The sequence below is a fragment of the Nerophis ophidion genome, linkage group LG13 (genome assembly GCF_033978795.1).
Source record: "Nerophis ophidion isolate RoL-2023_Sa linkage group LG13, RoL_Noph_v1.0, whole genome shotgun sequence".
NCBI lineage: Eukaryota > Metazoa > Chordata > Actinopteri > Syngnathiformes > Syngnathidae > Nerophis > Nerophis ophidion.
The window spans coordinates 9,907,936-9,932,103 of NC_084623.1; the positions used below are offsets into that span (position 1 = coordinate 9,907,936).

At 36.7% G+C, this 24,168-nt stretch overlaps 1 protein-coding gene across 1 annotated transcript in view; it reads right to left on the reverse strand.

The window, feature by feature from the left end:
* LOC133564224 (partitioning defective 3 homolog B-like) overlaps nt 1–24,168 on the reverse strand; it is a 405,625-nt gene that overhangs the window by 341,111 nt on the left and 40,346 nt on the right. The window contains exon 4 of the mRNA XM_061918379.1: nt 1,101–1,260. Within this exon, the coding sequence (XP_061774363.1) occupies nt 1,101–1,260 (160 nt within the window). The remainder of the gene's footprint in view (nt 1–1,100; nt 1,261–24,168) is intronic.

The window sequence follows — 24,168 nt, forward strand, 5'->3', positions numbered from 1 at the left end:
TTTGTTCTGGAAAATCTAGAAGAAATAATGATTTGTCTTTGTTAGAAATATAGTTTGGTCCAAATTGTTATATATCCTAACAAAGTGCAGATTGGATTTTAACCTATTTAAAACATGTCATCAAAATTCTAAAATTAATCTTAATCAGGAAAAATTACTAATGATGTTCCATAAATTATTTTTTTAAATTTTTTTCAAAAAGATTCAAATTAGCTAGTTTTTCTCCAAATTTTTTTCGGTTTAATTTTAAAGAGTCGAAATTGAAGATAAAATTTAATTTTCATTTTTTGTGTTTTCTTCTCTTTTAAATCGTTCAATTAAGTGTTTTTTTCATCATTTGGGACGGCGTGGCGCAGTGGAAGAGTGGCTGTGCGCAACCCGAGGGTCCCTGGTTCAATCCCCACCTAGAACCAACCTCGTCACGTCCGTTGTGTCCTGAGCAAGACACTTCACCCTTGCTCCTGATGGGTGCTGGTTAGCGCCTTGCATGGCAGCTCCCTCCATCAGTGTGTGAATGTGTGTGTGAATGGGTAAATGTGGAAGTAGTGTCAAAGCGCTTTGAGTACCTTGAAGGTAGAAAAGCGCTATACAATTACAACGCATTTATCATTTATCATTTATTCTCGACAAAAAACCTTCCGTAAAAGGAAAAAAAATGTACGACGGAATAACGGGCAGAAATACCAATTTTTTTATATATATAGATTTATTTATTAAAGGTAAATTGAGCAAATTGGCTATTTCTGGCAATTTATTTAAGTGTGTATCAAACTGGTAGCCCTTCGCATTAATCAGTACCCAAGAAGTAGATCTTGCTTTCAAAAAGGTTGGTGACCCCTGGTTTATATTGTAATGTATGTTTAATAAAATGTATATATTTATTTTGTTAGACCTTTTCACATTGTCATTACAGGTTATTAGGTGTACATTTTTGAGCACAAAAATGCATGTATTTTATTTTGGAATAAGAATGTAACATAACCAAACGTGGAGCGCTGTGAATACTTTCCGAATGCACTGTATACTAGCATCTAAAGACAGTATAGTCATAATTGTTATGTTTTATTGCAATGTTGGATTTTTAACACAAAAATACTCACTTGATTTGAGAGCGGATGAATTGACTTCTATCTCTCCCCCTGAGATTGGCTGGAAGACCGACAGCTCAGACTGGTAGCGGTCGGGGTTGGGGGCGGGGGCGGGGCTTGTGTTGGCTGCGTCCCTCTCCTGGGCTTCCTGTTCCTCATACACAGCCATCAGCTGAAGATAAAGACATAAAAGGTAAAGTATCAGATCACTTGCCAGCGTCAAAGGCCATTTCCATGAAAAGTGTATTTCATCTGATTGGACGAACTCCATCCATCCATTTTCCTACCGCTTATCACTTTCGGGGTTACGAGGGGTGCTGGAGCCTATCTCAGCTGCAATCGGTACACCCTGGACAAGTCGCCACCTCATCGCAGGGCCGACAGACAATTTCACACTCACATTCACACACTAAGGCCAATTTAGTGTTGCCAATCAACCCAATTACACAATTGTTTAGCCTCCATACCGCCCTACTCTTAACTTATTGTAAGACAATTGAGATAAAGGAGTGAAAAATGGGATTTTTTTTTTTACATTAAAAATGCCATTGTGTTTTGTAAAAATGCATAAATGTAAAAGTGCAAAAACATAACCTCTATGGCAGGGGTGTCCAAACTTTTTCCACTGAGGGCCGCACACTGAAAAATCAGATCAACCGCGGGCCATTTTCATAATTTTTATTTTAAAAACCAATACAATATATGTATAAAAATATATATATTTAGGCCTCCACTCAGTTATGATCCCGGGGACCCCAAAGGGTTTTGGTCCCAAAAAAAATTTAAAAATGGGTCATTATTCAGTATTTTAATTTTTATTATTATGCAAGTTTTAAATCTCTAGATCAATATTAGAAAAAAAAAAATGGAAAAAACACAACATATGCAATATTTTCACCCAATAACTTTTTTAGGTCACACTAAAATAATAATATGTATAAGAAATATACATTTAGGCCTCCACTCAGTTATGATCCCGGGGACCCCAAAGAGTTTTGGTCCAAAAAAATATTAAAAATGGGTCATTATTCAGTATTATAATTTTTATTAATATGCAAGTTTTAAATCTCTAGATCAATATTAGAAAAAAAAATGGAAAAAACACAAAATATGCAATATTTTCACCCAATAACTTTTTTAGGTCACACTAAAATAATAATATGTATAAGAAATATACATTTAGGCCTCCACTCAGTTATGATCCCGGGGACCCTAAAGGGTTTTGGTCCCAAAAAATATTAAAAATGGGTCATTATTCAGTATTATAATTTTTATTAATATGCAAGTTTTAAATCTCTAGATCAATATTAGAAAAAAAAATGGAAAAAACACAAAATATGCAATATTTTCACCCAATAACTTTTTTAGGTCACACTAAAATAATAATATGTATAAGAAATATACATTTAGGCCTCCACTCAGTTATGATCCCGGGGACCCTAAAGGGTTTTGGTCCCAAAAAATATTAAAAATGGGTCATTATTCAGTATTATAATTTTTATTATTATGCTAGTTTTAAATCTCTAGATCAATATTAAAAAAAAAAAAAAAGGAAAAAACACAAAATATGCAATATTTTCATCCAATAACTTTTTTAGGTCACACTAAAATAATAATATGTATAAGAAATATACATTTAGGCCTCCACTCAGTTATGATCCCGGGGACCCCAAAGAGTTTTGGTCCAAAAAAATATTAAAAATGGGTCATTATTCAGTATTATAATTTTTATTATTATGCAAGTTTTAAATCTCTAGATCAATATTAGAAAAAAAAAATGGAAAAAACACAAAATATGCAATATTTTCACCCAATAACTTTTTTAGGTCACACTAAAATAATAATATGTATAAGAAATATACATTTAGGCCTCCACTCAGTTATGATCCCGGGGACCCCAAAGGGTTTTGGTCCCAAAAAATATTAAAAATGGGTCATTATTCAGTATTATAATTTTTATTATTATGCAAGTTTTAAATCTCTAGATCAATATTAGAAAAAAAAAATGGAAAAAACACAAAATATGCAATATTTTCACCCAATAACTTTTTTAGGTCACACTAAAATAATAATATGTATTAAAAATATACATTTAGGCCTCCACTCAGTTATGATCCCGGGGACCCCAAAGGGTTTTGGTCTCAAAAAATTTTTAAAAATGGGTCATTATTCAGTATTTTAATTTTTATTATTATGCAAGTTTTAAATCTCTAGATCAATATTAGAAAAAAAAAATGGAAAAAACACAAAATATGCAATATTTTCACCCAATAACTTTTTCAGGTGGAATATTTGAGATTATATAATAATTACAGCCTTAATTTTGGATTTTGATTCATTATTATTTTCTGAGCAATGACACTTAAAAACAAATCACACTAAAATAATTGGGGATCCAAAAGTGTCCTACTTATTAAAGTGTTGAAAAATAAATTATAAATGCCCTGAAACCGGATTGAAAGGTTTCACATAGATTGTTAAACGCTAAGTGTTCATTTAGCTGCACTGCAAAAATTTTTTCGAGGATTTTCGAAATAAAGGGAAGGTGAGACAGCGGTCGGTAGTTTTCCGACCTCTCCAAGGTTTCTCATAGTCAGCATTGTCACTGGCGTCCCACTGGGTGTGAGTTTTCCTTGCCCTTATGTGGGTTCTTCCGAGGATGTCGTAGTCGTAATGGTTTGTACAGTCCTTTGAGACATTTGTGATTTAGGGCTATATAAATAAACATTGATTGATTGATCGATTGAATTTTTTTTTACGGTTTACTTTTAGCAAAATAATCTCGAGATCAACTTCAGATATATCGGTCAATTTTAAGTGTTGTGAAGTGAATTGAATTATATTTATATAGCACTTTTCTCTAGTGACTCAAAGCGTTTTACATAGTGAAACCCAATATCTAAGTTACATTTAAACCAGTGTGGGTGGCACTGGGAGCATGTGGGTAAAGTGTCTTGGCCAAGGACACAACGGCAGTAACTAGGATGGCGGAAGCGGGAATTGAACCTGCAACCCTCAAGTTGCTGGCACGGCCGCTCTACCAACCGAGCTATACCGCCCCCCGTGTTATTGTTGTTTATGTTTTGTTTGTTTGTTTTAGGCCCTTCTTTAAAAAAAAAATGCTCAGTTTCTTATATGGCAAAACAAAATATGCAACATTTCCCCCAAAAATATCTCAAAGTGGAATATTTAATGTGACGTAATTGAAGCTTTGAATAGGTCAATAATTCAAAATGACATTGATTTTGATTCATTATTATTTTTTTAAAGAAATAAACAGCCTGCATGGCAGCTTTGTGTTATTAGAGTAATAAGCATTGCAACAATTCATTGTTACATTTCACCTGTTTGCTCTTTTATACCACTTTTTATGTTTACATTTTTTTCAATTGTATTCTGAAAATGTGGCATGGGGCCGTTAAAAAAATGACCCGCGGGCCGCACTTTGGACACCACTGCTCTATGGCTATCAGTGCTTAACCTTGCAGTGTAACTAAATAAACATTAAGCCGTTTTTTGCATTCTCTAAACCAAGACTCAACTCACACTCAAACATCACAACATGAGATGACTTTCTCAGAACTTGAGAGAGAACAACAAAACTGTTTATGGACTGCCATTACCTTGTGGATGAGGACACCGTAAAGGACATCCAAGGAGCCCAGCATCGCAGTGAGAGAGTGTGTGTCCGTTACTTAACGACTGCCTCCATTTGTGTCTCTCTTAATGCGTGTGACCCCCAGCTCACACTCACCGTGCTATATAGTGGAATCCCTGGCTATTGAGCATTGCACTGAGTCTGCGTTTAGTTGAACATAGGCCAGAGCTGGTCAACACTGCGTTCCAGGGGCCTCCACATAAACACTGAATAGACACCTGTTTGTGTACATACGTGTGCTGGAGCCATAGATATAGTGGTGAAGAATAAAGAGAGTGGAGTTTGCCAGTAAAGCCAGAGGTTTCCTGCTCCGCTGTATTATATATAGCATAGATGCAGTCGCTTTTTTGGATGTAATGCCAATAAAATGCTGACTGCACAAATGTTTCAGTGACATCCATGGACAACTTAGGTATAGTTGGGGTTTATATGTATTGATATACATTTTTACAAATTCTAATTCTAGACTTTTACTTCTGATGTTCTCTATATTTTTAAGTCAAACTAACACTGTTTGGTCCAATACAGGTGTGTCCGACTACATGGAAAATAACACACACGTACACATAGATTATATATAAATAAATATATACAGTATATATAATTTATATATATATATAAATACATCCATATGTATATGTATATAAATATATATATACACACATATGTATATATATATATACATACACACACACTTTCATATATACACACAAATATATGTATATATACACATATAAATATGTATACATACACATATATGTACACACACATACATACATATATATATTTATATTTATACATAATATATAAATACACACACATACATATACATACATTCATATATATATATACACACAAACACATATATACACATTGTATATAACTACATACATACACATATATAAATACACATACATATATACATATATGTGTATACATATATATATACATACATACATATATATACATATATATACATACATACATATATATATACATACATACATATATACATACAGACATATATATACATACATATATACATACATACATATACATATATATACACATACATACATATACATATACATATATACATATATATACATAAATACATATATATATATATATATTTATCTGTATATACACACAGACGTACATGTATATACATATATATATATATATATATATATATATATATATATATATATATATATATATATATATATATATACAAACAGACGTACATGTATATACAGGTATATATATATGTGTGTATATATACACGTATATTATATATACTTATATGTATATATAAATAAATATATAAAATATATAACTATATATGTGTATATATACATAAATGTATAAAATATATATATATATACACATAAATGTATATATAAATATAAATACATATATATATATAAAATATGTATAACTATAAATGTATATACATAAATGTATATATAAATATGTATGTACATAAATGTATATATAAATATAAATACATACATATACATATAAATACATACATATACATATATATATACATATATACATATATATATATATAAATGAAAATTAAAAATGTGAGATTTACAATATTAACTATGAACGATAAAACACTGAATATTGACTGCATATGAATTTCACACCCCCTCTTGATCGACAAATTTTACAATCAAGCCAAACGCAGCAAAACAGTGAAATATGAACAGGAAGGGTAAAAAAACAGGACAAAAAAAACACCTACAATCTGATATATCTCTAAACTTTAGAACTTTGTTGTAAAAATATCCTTTCGCGTCTGTCCCTGACACCCGCATTTCAGGCTGGCCGCTCTGGAAACACTCTGTGGAAATGCTCCACACCCACACTACTTGGTGTCTCGTCTGAGCTGCTGAGACATAGATTACCATAGTAACTAGTATATAATACAAAAGTGCAGATTCCAACCATTGAAAAACTGTGTATAGTTCAAGACTTACGGTAATTTAACATCACTGCACATCACAACGGCAGCTACAGTTTCCATCTTAAAAATCTAAAAAAATTATTTGGGAATATCCGGTGGGCCAGATTGAAAAGCTTAACGGGCATGTGTCCATGAAACATTAAAAGAAGGGATCCAATTGTCATCTTAAGGAGCCGTTTTATTCACGCCATTACAGCTACTTCAAGTGCTAACTGCTAACCTCAGACACGTACACAGAATGTCGCAATTCGTATATAAGAAAGACAGAAAGGGTACAGAACCGTTCCATTTCAAAAAGAGAGGTGAAACAAAAGTAGCAAACAGAAGGAAAAAAATGATATATAGATACGGTGATGATGTGGGACAGGAAGAAATGCACAAGATTAAGTTTGTTTACATTGGAAGTCATTGCTTTTTCGATACCAGCAGTGAGGGAACTCGTCCAAAAGATGGCGCCATAGCACAAACAATAACACAACTATCCGTTTACGGTATATGCTGCGCATGTCAAGGTGAAGTATTTCCCAAAACAATAACTCTGTTGTCTCTGTGTCTGTATGTTTTGACTCGCTACCACTTTAAAGGCCTACTGAAACCCACTACCACCGACCACGCAGTCTGATAGTTTATATATCAATGATGAAATATTAACATTACAACACATGCCAATACAACCTTTTTAGTTTACTAAATTGCAATTTTAAATTTCCCGCAAAGTGTCATGTTGAAAACGTCACGGTATGATGACGCGTATGATGACGCGTACGTTTGACGTCTCGGGTTGTAGCGGACATTATTTTCCAGCCCGATCCAAGCTATAAGTAGTCTGCTTTAATCGCATAATTACACAGTATTCTGGACATCTGTGTTGCTGTATCTTTTGCAATTTGTTCAATTGATAATGGAGACGTCGAAGTAGAAAGATGGAGGTGGGAAGCATTTAGCCTTTAGCCACACAAACACAGCCGGTGTTTCCTTGTTTAAAATTCCCGTAGGTGAAGCTTTACTATGGATCAGAGCGGTCAAGCGAACATGGACCCCGACTACATGTCAACCGGCAGTTTTCGGTGAGAACATTTTGGTAATGAGTCGGCTCTTACCGGAGACATCAGCGGAGCTTCCCTCAGAGACTCTGGCAGGCGTGGCCACACCCCTTCGACTTTCAGGTACTATTTGGTCCAACTAAAACACTACCAACACAATAGGCAGATAAGGTATTTTCCAGAATTATCCTAGTAAATGTGTCTGATAACATCTGAATCACTCCCACTGCAATCGTCTTTTTTTTTTTTTTCTAATCCGTCACTCTAAATTTCCTCATCCACGAATCTTTCATCCTCGCTCAAATTAATGGGGAAATTGTCGCTTTCTCGGTCCGAATCGCTCTCGCTGCTGGTGGCCATGATTGTAAACGATGTGAGGATGTGAGGAGCTCCACAACCCGTGACGTCACGCACAAATCGTCTGCTACTTCCGGTACAAGCAAGGTTTTTTTTATTAGCGACCGAAAGTTGCGAACTTTATCGTGGATGTTCTTTACTAAATCCTTTCAGCAAAAATATGGCAATATCGCAAAATGATCAAGAATGACACATAAAATGAATAAGAAAATCTCATTTCAGTAGACCTTTAAAGTTGCTTGCATTTAGGTTGATATGGATTGTTTGACCCAATACTGATCTCTGACTACATTACCACATGGTAAATGCCAGTTATGTTGTCGGCAAAAAAATCGGAGAAATGTGAACATGTAATTAAAAATAGCGTGAAAATGTCACGGCTAATCTCGCTGCATTACAGAAAATATGTGTTTGTTTTCAAAATGTCATGAAGTCTTTGGACATTTTATGAACAGGTATCTTTATCAGTATGTGTAAATGTTTGTGTTATTTTATAATGCATACTACATACTGTATACATTCAAAAAAAGACTAATGGTAGTCCTGGTGTGTATGTGTGTGCAAGCCTTACAAAAGGACCACCTTGTTGTGTGTGTAGACAACAAATGGCCATATGGACTGTAGCCGCCGCATGGAGACTCATGTTGCACAGATGGCCACATTCTGTGCGAGCAATTAAAGGAGATCTTCTCAATGATCCAGTCGTAAGGGATCTCAGTGACCAATTAGAACACTGAGGAAAATATGGCGTGTAATAAACCAGTATGTTATAGGACAGGGGTCACCAGGTAGCCCGTAAGGACCAGATGAGTCGCCCGCTGGCCTCTTCTAAAAATAGCTCAAATAGCAGCACTTACCAGTGAGCTGCCTCTATTTTTTTAATTTTATTTATTCACTAGCAAGCTGGTGTCGCTTTGCTCGACATTTTTGATTGTAAGAGAGACAAAACTCAAATAGAATTTGAAAATCCAAGAAAATATTTTAAAGACTTGGTCTTCACTTGTTTAAATAAAGTCATTTATTTTTTTACTTTGCTTCTTATAACTTTCAGAAAGACAATTTCAGAGAAAAAATACAACCTTAAAAATGATTTTAGGATTTTTAAACACATATACCTTTTTACCTATTAAATTCCTTCCTCTTCTTTCCTGACAATTTAAATCAATCATTTATTATTATTGTAAAGAATAATAAATACAGTTTAATTTAATTCTTCATTTTAGCTTCTTTTTTTTGGACGAAGAATATTTGTGAAATATTTCTTCAAACTTATTATGATTAAAATTCCCCAAAAATATTCTGGCAAATCTAGAAAATCTGTAGAATCAAATTTAAACCTTTTTTCAAAGTCTTTTGAATTTCTTTTAAAATTTTTGTTCTGGAAAATCTAGAAGAAATAATGATTTGTCTTTGTTAGAAATATAGCTTGGTCCAATTTGTTATATATCCTAACAAAGCGCAGATTGAATTTTAACCTATTTAAAACATGTCATCAAAATTCTAAAATTAATCTTAATCGGGAAAAATTACTAATGATGTTCCATAAATTATTTTTTTAGCTAGTTTTTCTATTAATTATTTTCGGTTGAGTTTTGAATTTTAAAGAGTCGAAATTGAAGATAAACTATGTTTCAAAATGTTATTTTCATTTTTTTCATGTTTTCTCCTCTTTTAAACCGTTCAATTAAGTGTTTTTTTTTTCATAATTTATTCCCCACAAAAAACCTTACGTAATAGGAAAAAAAATGTACGACGGAATGACAGACAGAAATACCCATTTTTTATATATATATATATATTTATCTATTAAAATGTAAATTGAGCAAATTGGCTATTTATGGCAATTTATTTAAGTGTGTATCAAACTGGTAGCCCTTCGCATTAATCAGTACCCAAGAAGTAGTTCTTGGTTTCAAAAGGTTGGTGACCCCTGTTATAGGATAAAGAATCCATGGGTATGACAATAAAATATACTAATGCATGATGTGACGGTTCTAAAAAATGACCTGTTTAACCCTTGTGCACCCCTTGGCCCAAAAACAATCGTTAACATCCAGTTTCTGCAAAATCCTTTTTCGGTGGCCGAGTTTTTGGTGCATCACTTGTCAATTGTGCACACATAATATGCATTATATACTGTATATATGCATTCATACTGTAACGATCTACTGGTGATAATGTTTTATGTTTGTGTGGTTTTGATTTGATCCAACACACCGTTCATGCCTGAAAGCAGGCTGGCAGAGAATGAGGAATCGTCTAGGGAAGAACGGAGACAAAAGCGTTTGCACAGGAGGTAAAAACCTATTTGAATCGTGTCAGGTGTTATCATACGATTGGCAATAAAAGTTAAAAACAGCGTCGGACTTTGTGTTATTTCTTAGGGAGGCTACAATACATTTTATTACTATAATTTGTTTTCATGTAAAATAAACCTGCATTTTCAAAAAGTGGCGGCCATGAATTTACTGTGGCGGTGCACCGCATTAAGTTATCGTATTTTTCGGACTATGAAGCGCACTTAAAATGGGTTTTTTCCTCAAAACTCGACAATGCACCTTATAACCCAGGGTGCCTAATGTAAGGAATTAGTTCGGTAGAGCTTACCCACCTCGAAGCTATCTTGTTTGGTACATGGTGTAATAATAAGTGTGACCAGTAGATGGCAGTCAAACATAAGCGATAAGTGTAGGCTGCACTATGATGGCCATATGACTCAAGTAAACAACACCATCATTTTATATGTTCCATTGAAAATACAGAACATTGCACACCGCACTCAAAAATCTACCAAAATGCTTTAGTACGACTTTGGTAAGCTATAAAGCCACACCGTTTGATGTGCTTCAACATACCAGTATTATTATGGTGTGTGTATAAGGTAAGACATATCTGGCGTTTTGTTTTGCAATATTATGCAAAAGCAACTTTTCTTACTTTCTGGTACCTGCTGATCTGTATTTGGGATCTGCATAAATCCTAAAAAAAAATGCACGTCGATAAGCTCCTTCTTTTTCTCTACCTTCTTGTTATGGGACATTCATCCTCTATTGTTGCCATTTCTAATATAAAGTAGTGTAAAGTTCTTACTTATATCTCTTAGTAAACTCGCCATGAAAGCGCTAAAACATAGTTGTGAGTTTACATTATTCACCCAGGGAGTTGGTTATTAGAGAGTTATTAGTTATTAGAGAGTTCCGGTCGGACGGTTTTTGTGGTGTTGTTGTGTCCGGATAAGGAGATGCTGCTACGGTATTGATTTTAGTAAAGTCTGAATGTCATTAACACAGTTAGCTCCATCTTTTGACACTCCTTCTACTTCTGTCCTTGCACGCTACACCGCTACAACAAAGATGATGGGGAGAAGACGCTGTCAAAGGCGAGCCACGTAAATAAGACCGCCCAAAAAACGGCGCATCCTGAAGCGACTGTCAGAAAGCGGCTTGAAGGTGATCTGTAAAACATCATCTATGCAACATTTTGACCAAAGAACAACCATTAAATGTTATGTAGACCACAAGGAAGTGTTTTACATTTAGAAAAAAATAATAATAATATGACTCTTTTAATGCGCCCTATAATCCGGTGCACCTTATACAAACCCCGTTTCCATATGAGTCGGGAAATTGTGTTGGATGTAAATACAAACGGAATACAATTATTTGCAAATCATTTTCAACCCATATTCATTTGAATATGCTACAAAGATAACATATTTGATGTTCAAACTGATAAACTTTTTTTTTGTGCAAATAATCATTAACTTTAGAATTTGATACCAGCAACACGTGACAAAGAAGTTAGGAAAGGTGGCAATATACACTGATAAAGTTGAGAAATTTTCATCAAACACTTATTTGGAACATTCCACAGGTGTGCAGGCTAATTGGGAACAGGTGGGTGCCATGATTGGGTATAAAATCAGCTTCCATTAAATGCGAAGTAATTCACAAGCAAGAATGGGGAGAGGGTCACCAATTTGTAAGCAAATTGTTAAACAGTTTTAGAACAACATTTCTCAACGAGCTATTGCAAGGAATTTAAGGATTTTACCATCTATGGTCCGTAAAATCATCAAAAGGTTCAGAGAATCTGGAGAAATCACTGCAGGTAAGCAAGGATATTATGGACCGTTGATCCCTAGGCGGTACTGCATCAAAAACAGACATCAGTGTGTAAAGGATATCACCACACGGGCTCAAAAACACTTCATAAAACCACTGTCAGTAACTACAGTTGGTCGCTACATCTGTAAGTGCAAGTTAAAACTCTGCTATACAAAACAAAACCCATATATCAACAACACCAAGGAGCGCCGCTGGCTTCGCTGGGCCTGAGCTCCTCTAAAATGGACTGATGCAAGGTGGAAAAGTGTTCTGTGGTCTGACGAGTCCACATTTTGAATTATATTTGGAAACTGTGGATGTAGTGTCCACTGGAACAAAGAGGAAAATAACCATCCGGATTGTTATAGGCGCAAAGTTCAAAAGCCAGCATCTGTGATGGTATGGGGGTGTATTAGTGCCCAAGGCATGGGTAACTTACACATCTCTGAAGACACCATTAATGCTGAAAGGTCCACACAGATTTTGGAGCAACATATGTTGTCATCCAAGCAACGTTATCATGGACACCCCTGTTTATTTCATCAAGACAATGCCAAGCCACGTGTTAGAACAGCGTGGCTTCGTAGTAAAAGAGTGCGGGTACTTTCCTGGCCTGCCTGCATTCCAGACCTGTCTCCCATCGATTATGTGTGGTGCATTATGAAGCCTAAAATACCACAACGGAGACCCCGGTCTGTTGAACGGCTGAAGCTCTACATAAAACAAGAATGGGAAAAAAATCTACTTTCAAAGCTTCAACAATTAGTTTCCTCAGTTCCCAAACGTTTATTGAGTGTTGTTAAAAGAGGTGATGTAACACAGTGGTGAACATGCCCTTTCCCAACTACTTTGGCACGTGTTACAGCAAGGGTAGGGAACCTATGGCTCTAGAGCCAGATGTGGCTCTTTTGATGACTGCATCTGGCTCTCAGATAAATCTTAGCAGACATTGCTTAACACGATAAGTAATGAATAATTCCGCTGGTAATCACGATGTTAAAAAATAACGTTCAAAATATAAAACATTCTCATGCATTTTAATCCATCCATCCGTTTCAACCGCACCAGTTCAAAACAATTACAATGTTATTAAAAATAATTTGAGACTTATTATACTCTAAAAATGTTGGTTTTACTTAAAAAAATGCATGCATTTAGTTGTATTCAATGTTAAAAAAATATGATATGGCTCTCAAGGAAATACATTTTAAAATATTTGTCTTTCATGGCTCTCTCAGCCAAAAAGGTTCCTGACCCCTGTGTTACAGCCATGAAATTCTAAGTTAATTATTTTTTTTTTTAAAACAAAGTTTATGAGTTTGAACATCAAATATCTTGTCTTTGTAGTGCATTCAACTGAATATGGGTTGAAAAGGATTTGCAAATCATTGTATTGGGACGGGGTGGCGCAGTGGGGAGAGTGGCCGTGCGCAACCCGAGCGTCCATGGTTCAATTCCCACCTAGTACCAACCTCGTCACGTCTGTTGTGTCCTGAGCAAGACACTTCACCCTTGCTCCTGATGGGTGCTGGTTGGCGCCTTGCATGGCAGCTCCCTCCATCAGTGTGTGAATGTGTGTGTGAATGGGTAAATGTGGAAGTAGTGTCAAAGCGCTTTGAGTACCTTGAAGGTAGAAAAGCGCTATACAAGTACAACCCATTTATCATTTATTTATTTATTCCGTTTATATTTACATCCAACACAATTTCCCAACTCATATGGAAACGGGGTTCGTCGATAAATATTAATTTATCGCTGATTTATGATACTTTTATGAGCAGATCCATGACTCCTAAGAGTATGTATAGTCAATACTAAGCTTGCACAAGGAGTTAAAGTCGCCCTCTGCTCGTGTCTTTGCAAAGGAGAAAACGGTTAAAATGATACTAAACCAACTACACTGACATACTACTCATTTAAGAACATAAACTTTCAATTTAGGCTTAATATTTTTTTTTTTTTCTGTCGCTACCTCAACCACCGCGTGTCTTTGTTCGCTTCATTTTGTGTCATTAGACTGAAGAAGTCATTTTCTCTTCTCATGTCCTGAATCATCTGCTCACACTTAGTCATGCTTAGGCCAGCTCGGCGTTGCACCCCCCACCCCTCGGTCTCCTCCTCCACTCGCCCGCCTCTCCAGCCAACCACCTAATGAATTCAATCTTTTTGGAGTCACATCCTGGTGTGGATGCACATGAACCAGTCCTGATACATACGCCGACCTTTACCTCGGAACCCGTGCAGGTTAATTGAGTCAAGACGTTTACTCTTTAGTAGGATGAGCCGGAAAAGCCGGCGGGATTAAGAGACAACGGCGATAGGTGCATTAAGAGAGCGAGGATGAGACGAATAGCAGCAATTTGTAAAGTGCACAGGAGAAGGCTAAGCGAGGGGAAAAAGGGGTTAATGGCTGATGTGGATGGAGTGAAACATGCTGGGAGGCGGGTAATTAAAGAATTGCGGAAGAGATTGGCGAAATAAAGTCCGATGTGAGCTTGACAGGGACGGTGTGTGTAATGAGTGGCAAGGTGACAGCGAGAATATGCCAATCAGCCAGATGCGGAAGACTGATTTCATTTGACGAGAAGAAGGAGCTAACAGGGTGATTAGAATTAAATGGAATGTTGAGGCTCGTAGTGCTGAAAAGGAAACAGTTAATTATGATTATAATAAATCATGAGGCCTCTGGTCTTCATGGACCTTAACTGTTAATTAAGGTAACGTAGCTGCACCTGAGGTCCACCCATAATAGATGGATGCATGAAATAGGTAAATAAGTGTGTCAGACGGCGTGGGTATTTGTTCGGAATTGTAATTATGATGAAGCCCAACACTTGGTGTCGATTAATTATCTTAATAAAGTGTCTCAAAGTGGTGGTTATTAGGCTCTCTAAACGGCATGATGGCAAAGAACTGGTCATTTATATTCGATGTCTGTCTGACCCTCTCCCGTCCAAAGGCAAAACCCGGTAACTCAATGTTGGTCAAAACTGGGCTGATAATAATTTCGGAGTTCCTAGGTGATGTGCTTTACATTAGTGCAGGGGTGCCCATTGCGTCGATCTCGGAGGGTGTGTCAGTCGATCTCAAGCCAGGCATTAAAAAATATACATAAAAATGAGCAATCATCAATTGATTGATTGATTGATACTTTTATTAGTAGATTGCACAGTTCAGTACATATTCCGTACAATTGACCACACCCGAATAAGTTTTTCAACTTGTTTAAGTCGAGGTCCACGTTAATCAATTCATGGTACAAATATATACTATCAGCATAATACAGTCATCACACAAGTTAATCATCATAGTATGTACATTGAATTATTTACATTATTTACAATCTGGGGGGTGGGATGAGGAGCTTTGGTTGATATCAGAACTTCAGTCATCAACAATTGCATCAACAGAGAAATGTGGACATTGAAACAGTGTAGGTCTTATTTAGTAGGATATGTACAGCCAGCAGAGAACATAGTGAGTTCACATAGCATAAGAACAAGTATATACATTAGAAGTACATTTGAGTTGTTTATAATCCGGGGAGATGGGATGTGAATGGAGGAGGGTATTAGTAAAGTGTTGAAGTTGCCTGGAGGTGTTTTAGAGCGGTTTTGAAGGAATATAGAGATGCACTTACTTTTATACCTGTTGGGAGTGCATTCCACATTGATGTGGCATAGAAAGAGAATGAGTTAAGACCTTTGTTAGATCGGAATCTGGGTTTAACGTGGTTTGTGGAGCTCCCCCTGGTGTTGTGGTTATGGCGGTCATTTACGTTAAGGAAGTAGTTGGACATGTACTTCGGTATCAAGGAGGTGTAGCGGATTTTATAGACTAGGCTCAGTGCAAGTTGTTTTACTCTGTCCTCCACCCTGAGCCAGCCCACTTTGGAGAAGTGGGTTGGATTGAGGTGTGATCTGGGGTGGAGGTCTAAAAGTAACCGGATTAGCTTATTCTGGGATGTTTGGAGTCTAGATTTCAGGGTTTTGGAGGTGCAAGCGTAATCGAAGAAGGGTTGAATGAGAGTTCCCGCTAGAATCCTCAAGGTGCTTTTGTTGACCAGAGAGGAGATTCTGTAGAGGAATCTCGTTCTTTGGTTGACCTTTTTGATCACCTTGGTTGCCATTTTATCACAGGAAAGATTAGCCTCTAGAATGGAACCTAGGTAGGTGATCTCATCCTTCCTGGTGATAACAATGTCACCCAAGACTTCGCTTTCGTCAGTTGTTTGACATTCTCGGCACCCGAGGATCTTGTGAGATGACGCTGGCTGCTGCGAGCTCATATTTAAGAAAAAAATCACTAACAGGGCGGACGCAGAGAAACACATTTTATTTCTAGAGACTCCGTACCTACTGTCAAAACTCTAAAGACCGACTGCACAGTTCCGGTCTTCACCATAAAAGACCTGTTTCATCCTGCCTGTGCTAACAAAATAAGAGTCTCAGAAAGCTAGCGTGCACAAGCTAGCAAGCTACGGAGTTTGATGCCAATGTATTTCTCCCCCGCCCTCAGCGACCGCTTTCTCACTTGCTTGCCCACCCGCACACTCACTGACGTCACTCACCTGCTGCCAGACATTAAAGGGTCACACACACATATGCTACTCTCATAACAAAGTGTTTAAAAACGAGTATGCAAGTTGGACAAATGAGATGCCAAATCCAACCACTTTCATGTGGTATTGGACAGAAAGGAGGACTTTTTTTTTTCCCTCCATTTGAAAATGCGGACGTTATCAGCACCACTGTCTAATTTTTTAAAATTTTATTTTAATCTTCTATTTTTTTCTCCCCCCCTTTGTTTACCTTTATCTCATCTTTTTTGTAAGGGGCGCTGGAAGCCGGCAGACCCGTCAGCGATCCTGTTCTGTCTCCCTGTAATGTTTGTCTAAACTTGAATGGGATTGTGCTGAAAATTTTAATTTTCCTGAAGGAACTCTCCTGACGGAATAAATAAAGTACTATCTAATCTAATCTAATCTAATCTAATTCCAATCAATGCAAGTCATCAGAATCAGGTAATACACCAACTTATATTCTTGTCTTCATGAAAGAAAGGAATCTATGTGTGTTAAACATGCTTGTATTATCATTAAACACCATTAACTTGTTGACAAAAATGTCTCTTTCATAAATAAATAAATATAAATTATAAATAGGAATGAGGTAGATCTCCTCGACTTGGTCAATTGAAAAGTAGCTCGCCTGCAGAAAAAGTGTGAGCGCCCCTGCATTAGTGTATGCGATATTGTAATTTGTTCCGTAAGTAAGCTGTTACGCGCATGGCAGGACCTAGCAACTACCGCATAACCGCGTAGATGCAACAGAAAAACCTAGTATCTCAAGGGACCAATCGAAGCTTCTTTGTCAGTCGCCTTATTGTCTTTAATGAGACATTTGCACGAATGGGGGCCGACGGTCGACCTGATTTTGTGATATTATGGCACGAGGGGATATTTGGAAGATTGGCCCAAAGCACCTTCATTAAACGTATTGTTCTTGATTCTTCCCCTTGCATACTCTTTTGGGCAGATAACTGTGGAGGTCAAAATAAAAACTGGACGCTGTTCACGGCTCTTGCCCAATGTGCAAACGCAGAATGGGGCCCACCCGAGATTGTGATAAAATATCTGGAGAAAGGGCACACGTTCATGGGAGCAGATTCAATCGGCAAGAAAATGAAAGCTCAAGAAAACATCTGTACGTTTGATGACTTTGTGGATCTTTGTAAGACAGCATCAAGATAGATTGGTGTTCCCCAAATCAGCTAGAAGTGAGTTACTAGGTTTTGCCTTTGGACGGGAGCCCTGGAGTCAGCTTGTAGTGTAAATCTACATACTGTATTTTCCGGATTATTCGACGTACTTAAAATATTGTTTTTTCTCAAAACTCGACAGTGCGACTTATAACTCCGCCTAATGTACGGAATAATTCTGGTTTTGCTTACCGACCTCGAAGCAATTGTATTTGGTACAATGATAAGTGGGACCAGTAGATCAGTGGTTCTCAAATGGGGGTACGCGTACCCCTGGGGGTACTTGAAGGTATGCCAAAAGGTACGTGAGATTTTTTTTTAAATATTCTAAAAATAGCAACAATTCAAAAATCCTTTATAAATATATTTATTGAATAATACTTCAACAAAATATGAATGTGGGTTCATAAACCGTGAAAAGAAATGCAACAATGCAATATTCAGTGTTGACAGCTAGATTTTTGTGGACATGCTCCATAAATATTGATGTTAAAAATTTATTTTTTTGTGAAGAAATGTTTAGAATGAAGTTCCTGAATCAAGATGGATCTCTATTACAATCCCCAAAGAGGGCACTTTAAGTTGATGATTACTTCTATGTGTAGAAATCTTTATTTATAATTGAATCACTTGTTTATTTTTCAACACGTTTTTAGTTATCTTTATATCTTTTTTTCCAAATATTTCAAGAAAGACCACTACAAATGAGCAATATTTTGCACTGTTATACAATTTAATAAATCAGAAACTGATGACATAGTGCTGTATTTTACTTCTTTATCTCCTTTTTTCAACCAAAAATGCTATGCTCTGATTAGGGGGTACTTGAATTTAAAAAAATGTTCACAGGGGGTACATCACTGAAAAAAGGTTGAGAACCACTGCAGTAGATGGCAGTCAAACATAAGAGATGCATGTAGACTGCAATAGGATGGCAATATGACTCAAGTAAACAACACCAACATTTCATATGTTCCATTGAAAATATACAATACACAGGGCGCTCAGAAATATATCAAAATGTTTTAGTAAGACTTTGGTAAGCTATTAAGCCGCACCGCTTGATGGATTGTCCGCGCATTAAACATACGAGTGTTAATATGGTGTGTTTAAGGTAAGACATATTATCTAGCGTTTTGTTTCGCAATATTATGAAAAACCAACTTGTCTTACTCTTACCTGCTGATCTGTATTTGGGATCTGCATGAATCATTAAAAATTGTGAGGGTCCGCCTTCGTGGACCGAAACCGTAGTCGATAAGCTTCTTCTTGTTCTCTACTTGTTATGGGACAATCATCATCCGCTGTTGCCATTTCTAATATAAAGTAGTGTAAAGTTCCTACTTATATCTGTCAGTAAACTTGCCATGAAAGTGCTAAAACATACCGGTGTAGTGACTTTACATTATTCACCCAAGAAACTTTAGTCGTTAGAGAGTTTCGGTCGGACACATTTCCTGCCTTGTTGTTGTTTCCGGATGAGGAGATGCTGCTTTGTTATTGATTTAAGTCAAATCTGAACGTCATTAAAACAGTTAGCTCCGTCTTCGCACTTCCACTCCCGTCCTTGCACGCTACACCGCTACAACAAAGATGACGAGGAGAAGACGCTGCCGATGGTGAGTCACATAAATAGCGACTAAAGAAAAACCGCCCACAAAATGGCAACGTGACTGTCAGAATCCGGCTTGAAGATGATCTGTAAAACATAATCTCTGCAACATGTTGACCAAAGAACCACCATTACATGGTATGTAGACCACAAGGAAGTGTTTTCAGTTGAGAAAAAAATAATAATAATATGACTCCTTTAATTTGCCCTATTATCCGATGCGCCTTATATATGAAAAAAGATCGTACATAGACCATTCATCGATAGTGCGCCTTATAATCCGGTGCGCCATATGGTCCGGAAATGGTCAAATTCTGCAAACAGCAAATGAACACAGTGTATTTTTCATTTACTACTACTTGATATCAATGACACTGATATACTGAAGCTGTCTAGTCATATGACTTCACATTTTTCTCTATGAACAATGGATATTTCGTTGTTCGTTCTGGATGAATTGACACATTTCAACCGTCTACAAAGCCAAGCCAGGTGGTGCATTTTATCTTGCAAAGCAGCATATATTAGAGCTATATCTCATTCCGTTTAATTGCCTTTCAGATTTTATACACAGAACAGGGTCATCTGTCAGTACATGTGACATCAGTTATTGGCGTGTTATAAATTGTGCTGTGTGAAACAATGTTTCAAAGAAAAAAATAACATTGATTCACCTCCGAGTCTGAATTTGCAAAACATACACAAACAAGATGAATTACAGTAATAAATGTTACCCCACAAGTCGCATGTCACCAAGAGTTGATAGTGTAGCAGCTCCGCATTTACATATGCAGTAAATACTCTTAAATATTTAAAAAAAACAAGCTTTCTCAATAACAGATGGACTGTCTGTGCAGACTAATATGAGTCAGTGTATCGCACATCACATGAATGTTCTATTACAGTTAAGTAAAACTGTGCCATCAGATGACAAAAGTGACATCTGAGTCATGTAGCTAGGACTAGATAAGGTGGACAGGATGAAACGTTACCCATAAATTCACATGATGATAATTGTGATCAAAATGATCTTTTATTAAGGTATTGTTGAAAGTGCTTAAAAAGTACTTATAATCACAGTGAAAAATAAGCTTTGTGTCTATACAAGTTTTGATTGAGGTATAACTAGGTGTTTCTCTGTCATGTTTTGGTGATCATGTTTAGTTTGGCTATGTTCTGTTTGGTTTTTGCACTCTGTCAGTTCCTGTTTTTTCACTCCCTGCTTTGTTTCCACGACAACCCATTAGTTTTGACCTGATTCATTTGAACTCCTGCACCTGCTGTTAATCACGTTACCTCCATTCGAGCCTGTAGTTGCCAGGCAGCCAGCCTGGCGACATCACCCTATTCACACCCTTGCTATCAATGCTGTTGATCCATGCTCATACCTTGTTCCAAGTAAGTTTTCATTACTTCATACCATAGTTTTAAAGTTTTGTTTTCATGTCCAAACTTTACATTATAGAAATAGTTTTTGTTTTCTTAGCCAAGTTTTGTACCTCCGTTATGAGCGCCTTTTGTTCGTTCCTTTTTTGAGTTAAGATTAAAAGATGTCATTACCTTCACGCCATGTACGCTCCAATCGCTTTGCACCACGGGAAAACAAACCTCACCAAAGTCCAAGTTATGAAATTCTCCAGGAAATAAGCTGTATTACCATTAATTTATGCCAGGGGTGTCAAACTCAAATACAGAGTGGGCCAAAATTTAAAACTGAACAAAGCCGCGGGCCAAGGTTGAACAAATTAACCTTTTAATAGGAACCAAAACAAGTTTTGCATTGAATATTGACCAAGCAAGGCTTATATACGTAACTTTATAGTGACATGCACAATCGAGTTTCAAATAATAATAATAATAATAATTAAAAAATATCAATGGCATATCAAATAAAATTTAAATACAAATTTAATGCCTCTTTTCTATTTGCAGCCTTCTGAGGTAAATATCAAAATATATTGTAGCGTCCCGAAAGAGTTATGGTTGCAAGGGGTTCTGGGTAATTGTTCTGTTGCGTTTATGTTATGTTACAGTGCAGATGTTCTCCCGAAATGTGTCAGTCATTCTTGTTTGGAGTGAGTTCACAGTGTGGCGCATATTTGTAACAGTGTTAAAGTTGTTTATACGGCCACCCTCAGTGTGACCTGTATGGCTGTTGACCAAGTATGCCTTGCATTCACTTATGTGTGTGTAATAGCCGCATATATTATGCGAGTGGGCCTGAACGCTGTTTGTATGGAGGAAATGCGGACGTGACGACAGGTTGTAGAGAATGCTAAAGGCCCTCAATATTGTTGTCCGGGTAAAAATCGGGAGAATGCTTGCCCCGGGAGATTTTCGGGAGGGGTACTGAAATTCGGGAGGATTGGCAAGTGTGAGAAATTGAGGTGTTACAGCGGCACCGCTGCTGTGTAATAACGGCGGGCCAGCTGTAATGTTAATTTGATATTGCCTCAAGGGCCAAATTTGGCCCGCGGGCCAGAGTTTGACACCAATGGTTTATGTGGTAATCAATCACGGCTTTTGCCATGACTACAATTTCAAACAGCATCACTAACCGTCTGGAATTTTAACGCGGTTCATCATTAATAACGGTAATTGTTCCATCCCTAGTGGTCGGAATTTGTTAGTAAATGTTTAAGTCATCATATCGGAGGTCTCAACTCTGGATTATTTTGATGTCTGTTGGTTTCTTTTAAAAAGATAACATTGAATTGTAATACATTAAAATCTTTCATTATAAATCAGTCGGACAAAGTCCGACAAATAGTGAATTGTACAAAGAAATTACCGTATTTTTCGGGCTATAAATCGCAGTTTTTTTCATAATTTGGCCGGAGCGACTTGTGTGTGAAATTATTAACACATTACCGTAAAATATCAAATAATATTATTTATCTCATTCGCGGAAGAGACGAAGAAAATGTCAGCAATCGTCACACACACGTCAACCAATAAGAATTAGGCGGGGGAGGGGTATGGCAGAAGTGCATTGTGGGTCATGGAAGGCTAACTGCTATATGCTATATGCTACTGCCGTAGCTATTAAAATGGATAATTTCATCTTTGGTGGTAACTTAGAAAAACTGAGAAGGGTTGAACAAAAATGGCACCGAAAAGGAGATCATGTACTGCAGATTACAAGCTGGACGTAGTGAAATATGCAGCAGAAAAGGACAAGAGGAAGCGGCGCATACCTTTGGAGTTGGCAGAGTTGTTTAGAAGCGACATCGAGGAAGAAGATTTCATCGGATTTATCGATTAAGAGAGACAGATTGTTTGGTAAATGTATAGCATGTTCTGTATGTTATAGTTATTTGAATGACTCTTACCATAGTATGTTAGTTAACATAGCAGGCACCTTCTCAGTTGTTATTTATGCCTCATATAACGTACACTTATTCAGCCTGTTGTTCACTATTCTTTATTTATTTTAAATTGCCTTTCAAATGTCTATTCTTGGTGTTGGATTTTAGCAAATAAATTTCCCCCATAAATGCGATTTATACACCATGTTTTTTTCCTTCTTTCTTATGTATTTTCGGCCGTTGCGACGTATACTGCGGAGCGATTTATAATCCGAAAAATACGGTAATTGTATCATTCTTCTTTTAATAAAAAAGGAAAACGGGTCCCACAGACCCAAACAGCACACAAGGATAAATGCTCACAAGAGCCCGCCGCGTAGCGCTGGAGTAAATTCCAATGCATGAAAGCAATAAGGAACACCTTTTTCTTTGGTTGAAGGTCAATATTATTCTCACAGACAGGCCACTTCATGTGGAGAGCTGAGATGACAAAGGAGGCCAAGGAACTGTTTACACAGCCACACATTAATGCATGTGTGTTCTTGGGTGTGCTTCAAAAAACTCAAAAGTATGTCTTTGTCTTTCCTGTTCATTCATTTAACTTTTGCAAGCTGCAAACAATGCTAAAGAGGAATCCATCTTTCAAAAATGAAGAGTTTAAGGAGAAGGAAAGACAGTTGGCAAGACTACAGATGACACAGAATATCATCTGAACGCAGCTATGAGAGAAAGAGACAAAAAATGAAAAGGGTATACCGTATTTCCTTGAGTTGCCGCCGGGTATATAGTATGCGCCTGACTAGAATTACTGCCGGGTCAAACTCGTTTCGCAAAATAATTAGCGCATGCCTAGCATTACCGGATTAACGGCGGGTCAAACTTGTTTTGCAAAATATTATTTTTATAAGCGCATGTCTGGAATTTCCACCGGGTCAAACTCGTCACGTCACGAGTGACACTTCTCCAGTCATCATTTTCAAAATGGAGGAGGCTGATTTCAATAATTTCAAATCGCATAAAGGGAAGAAGATAAAGAGCTTTTCAGAAGGATTTAAGATCCAAGCTATTGAATATGCTAAAAAGAACAGTAAGCAGCTATGTTTTATTAATATACCGTAGCTGCGTGTGTCATTCTGATGACTTGCATTGATTGGAATCAGACAGTAATGATGATAACGTCCGCATTTTCAAATGGAAGAAAAAAAAAGTCCTCCTTTCTGTTCAATACCACATGAAAGTGGTTGGATTTGGCATCTCA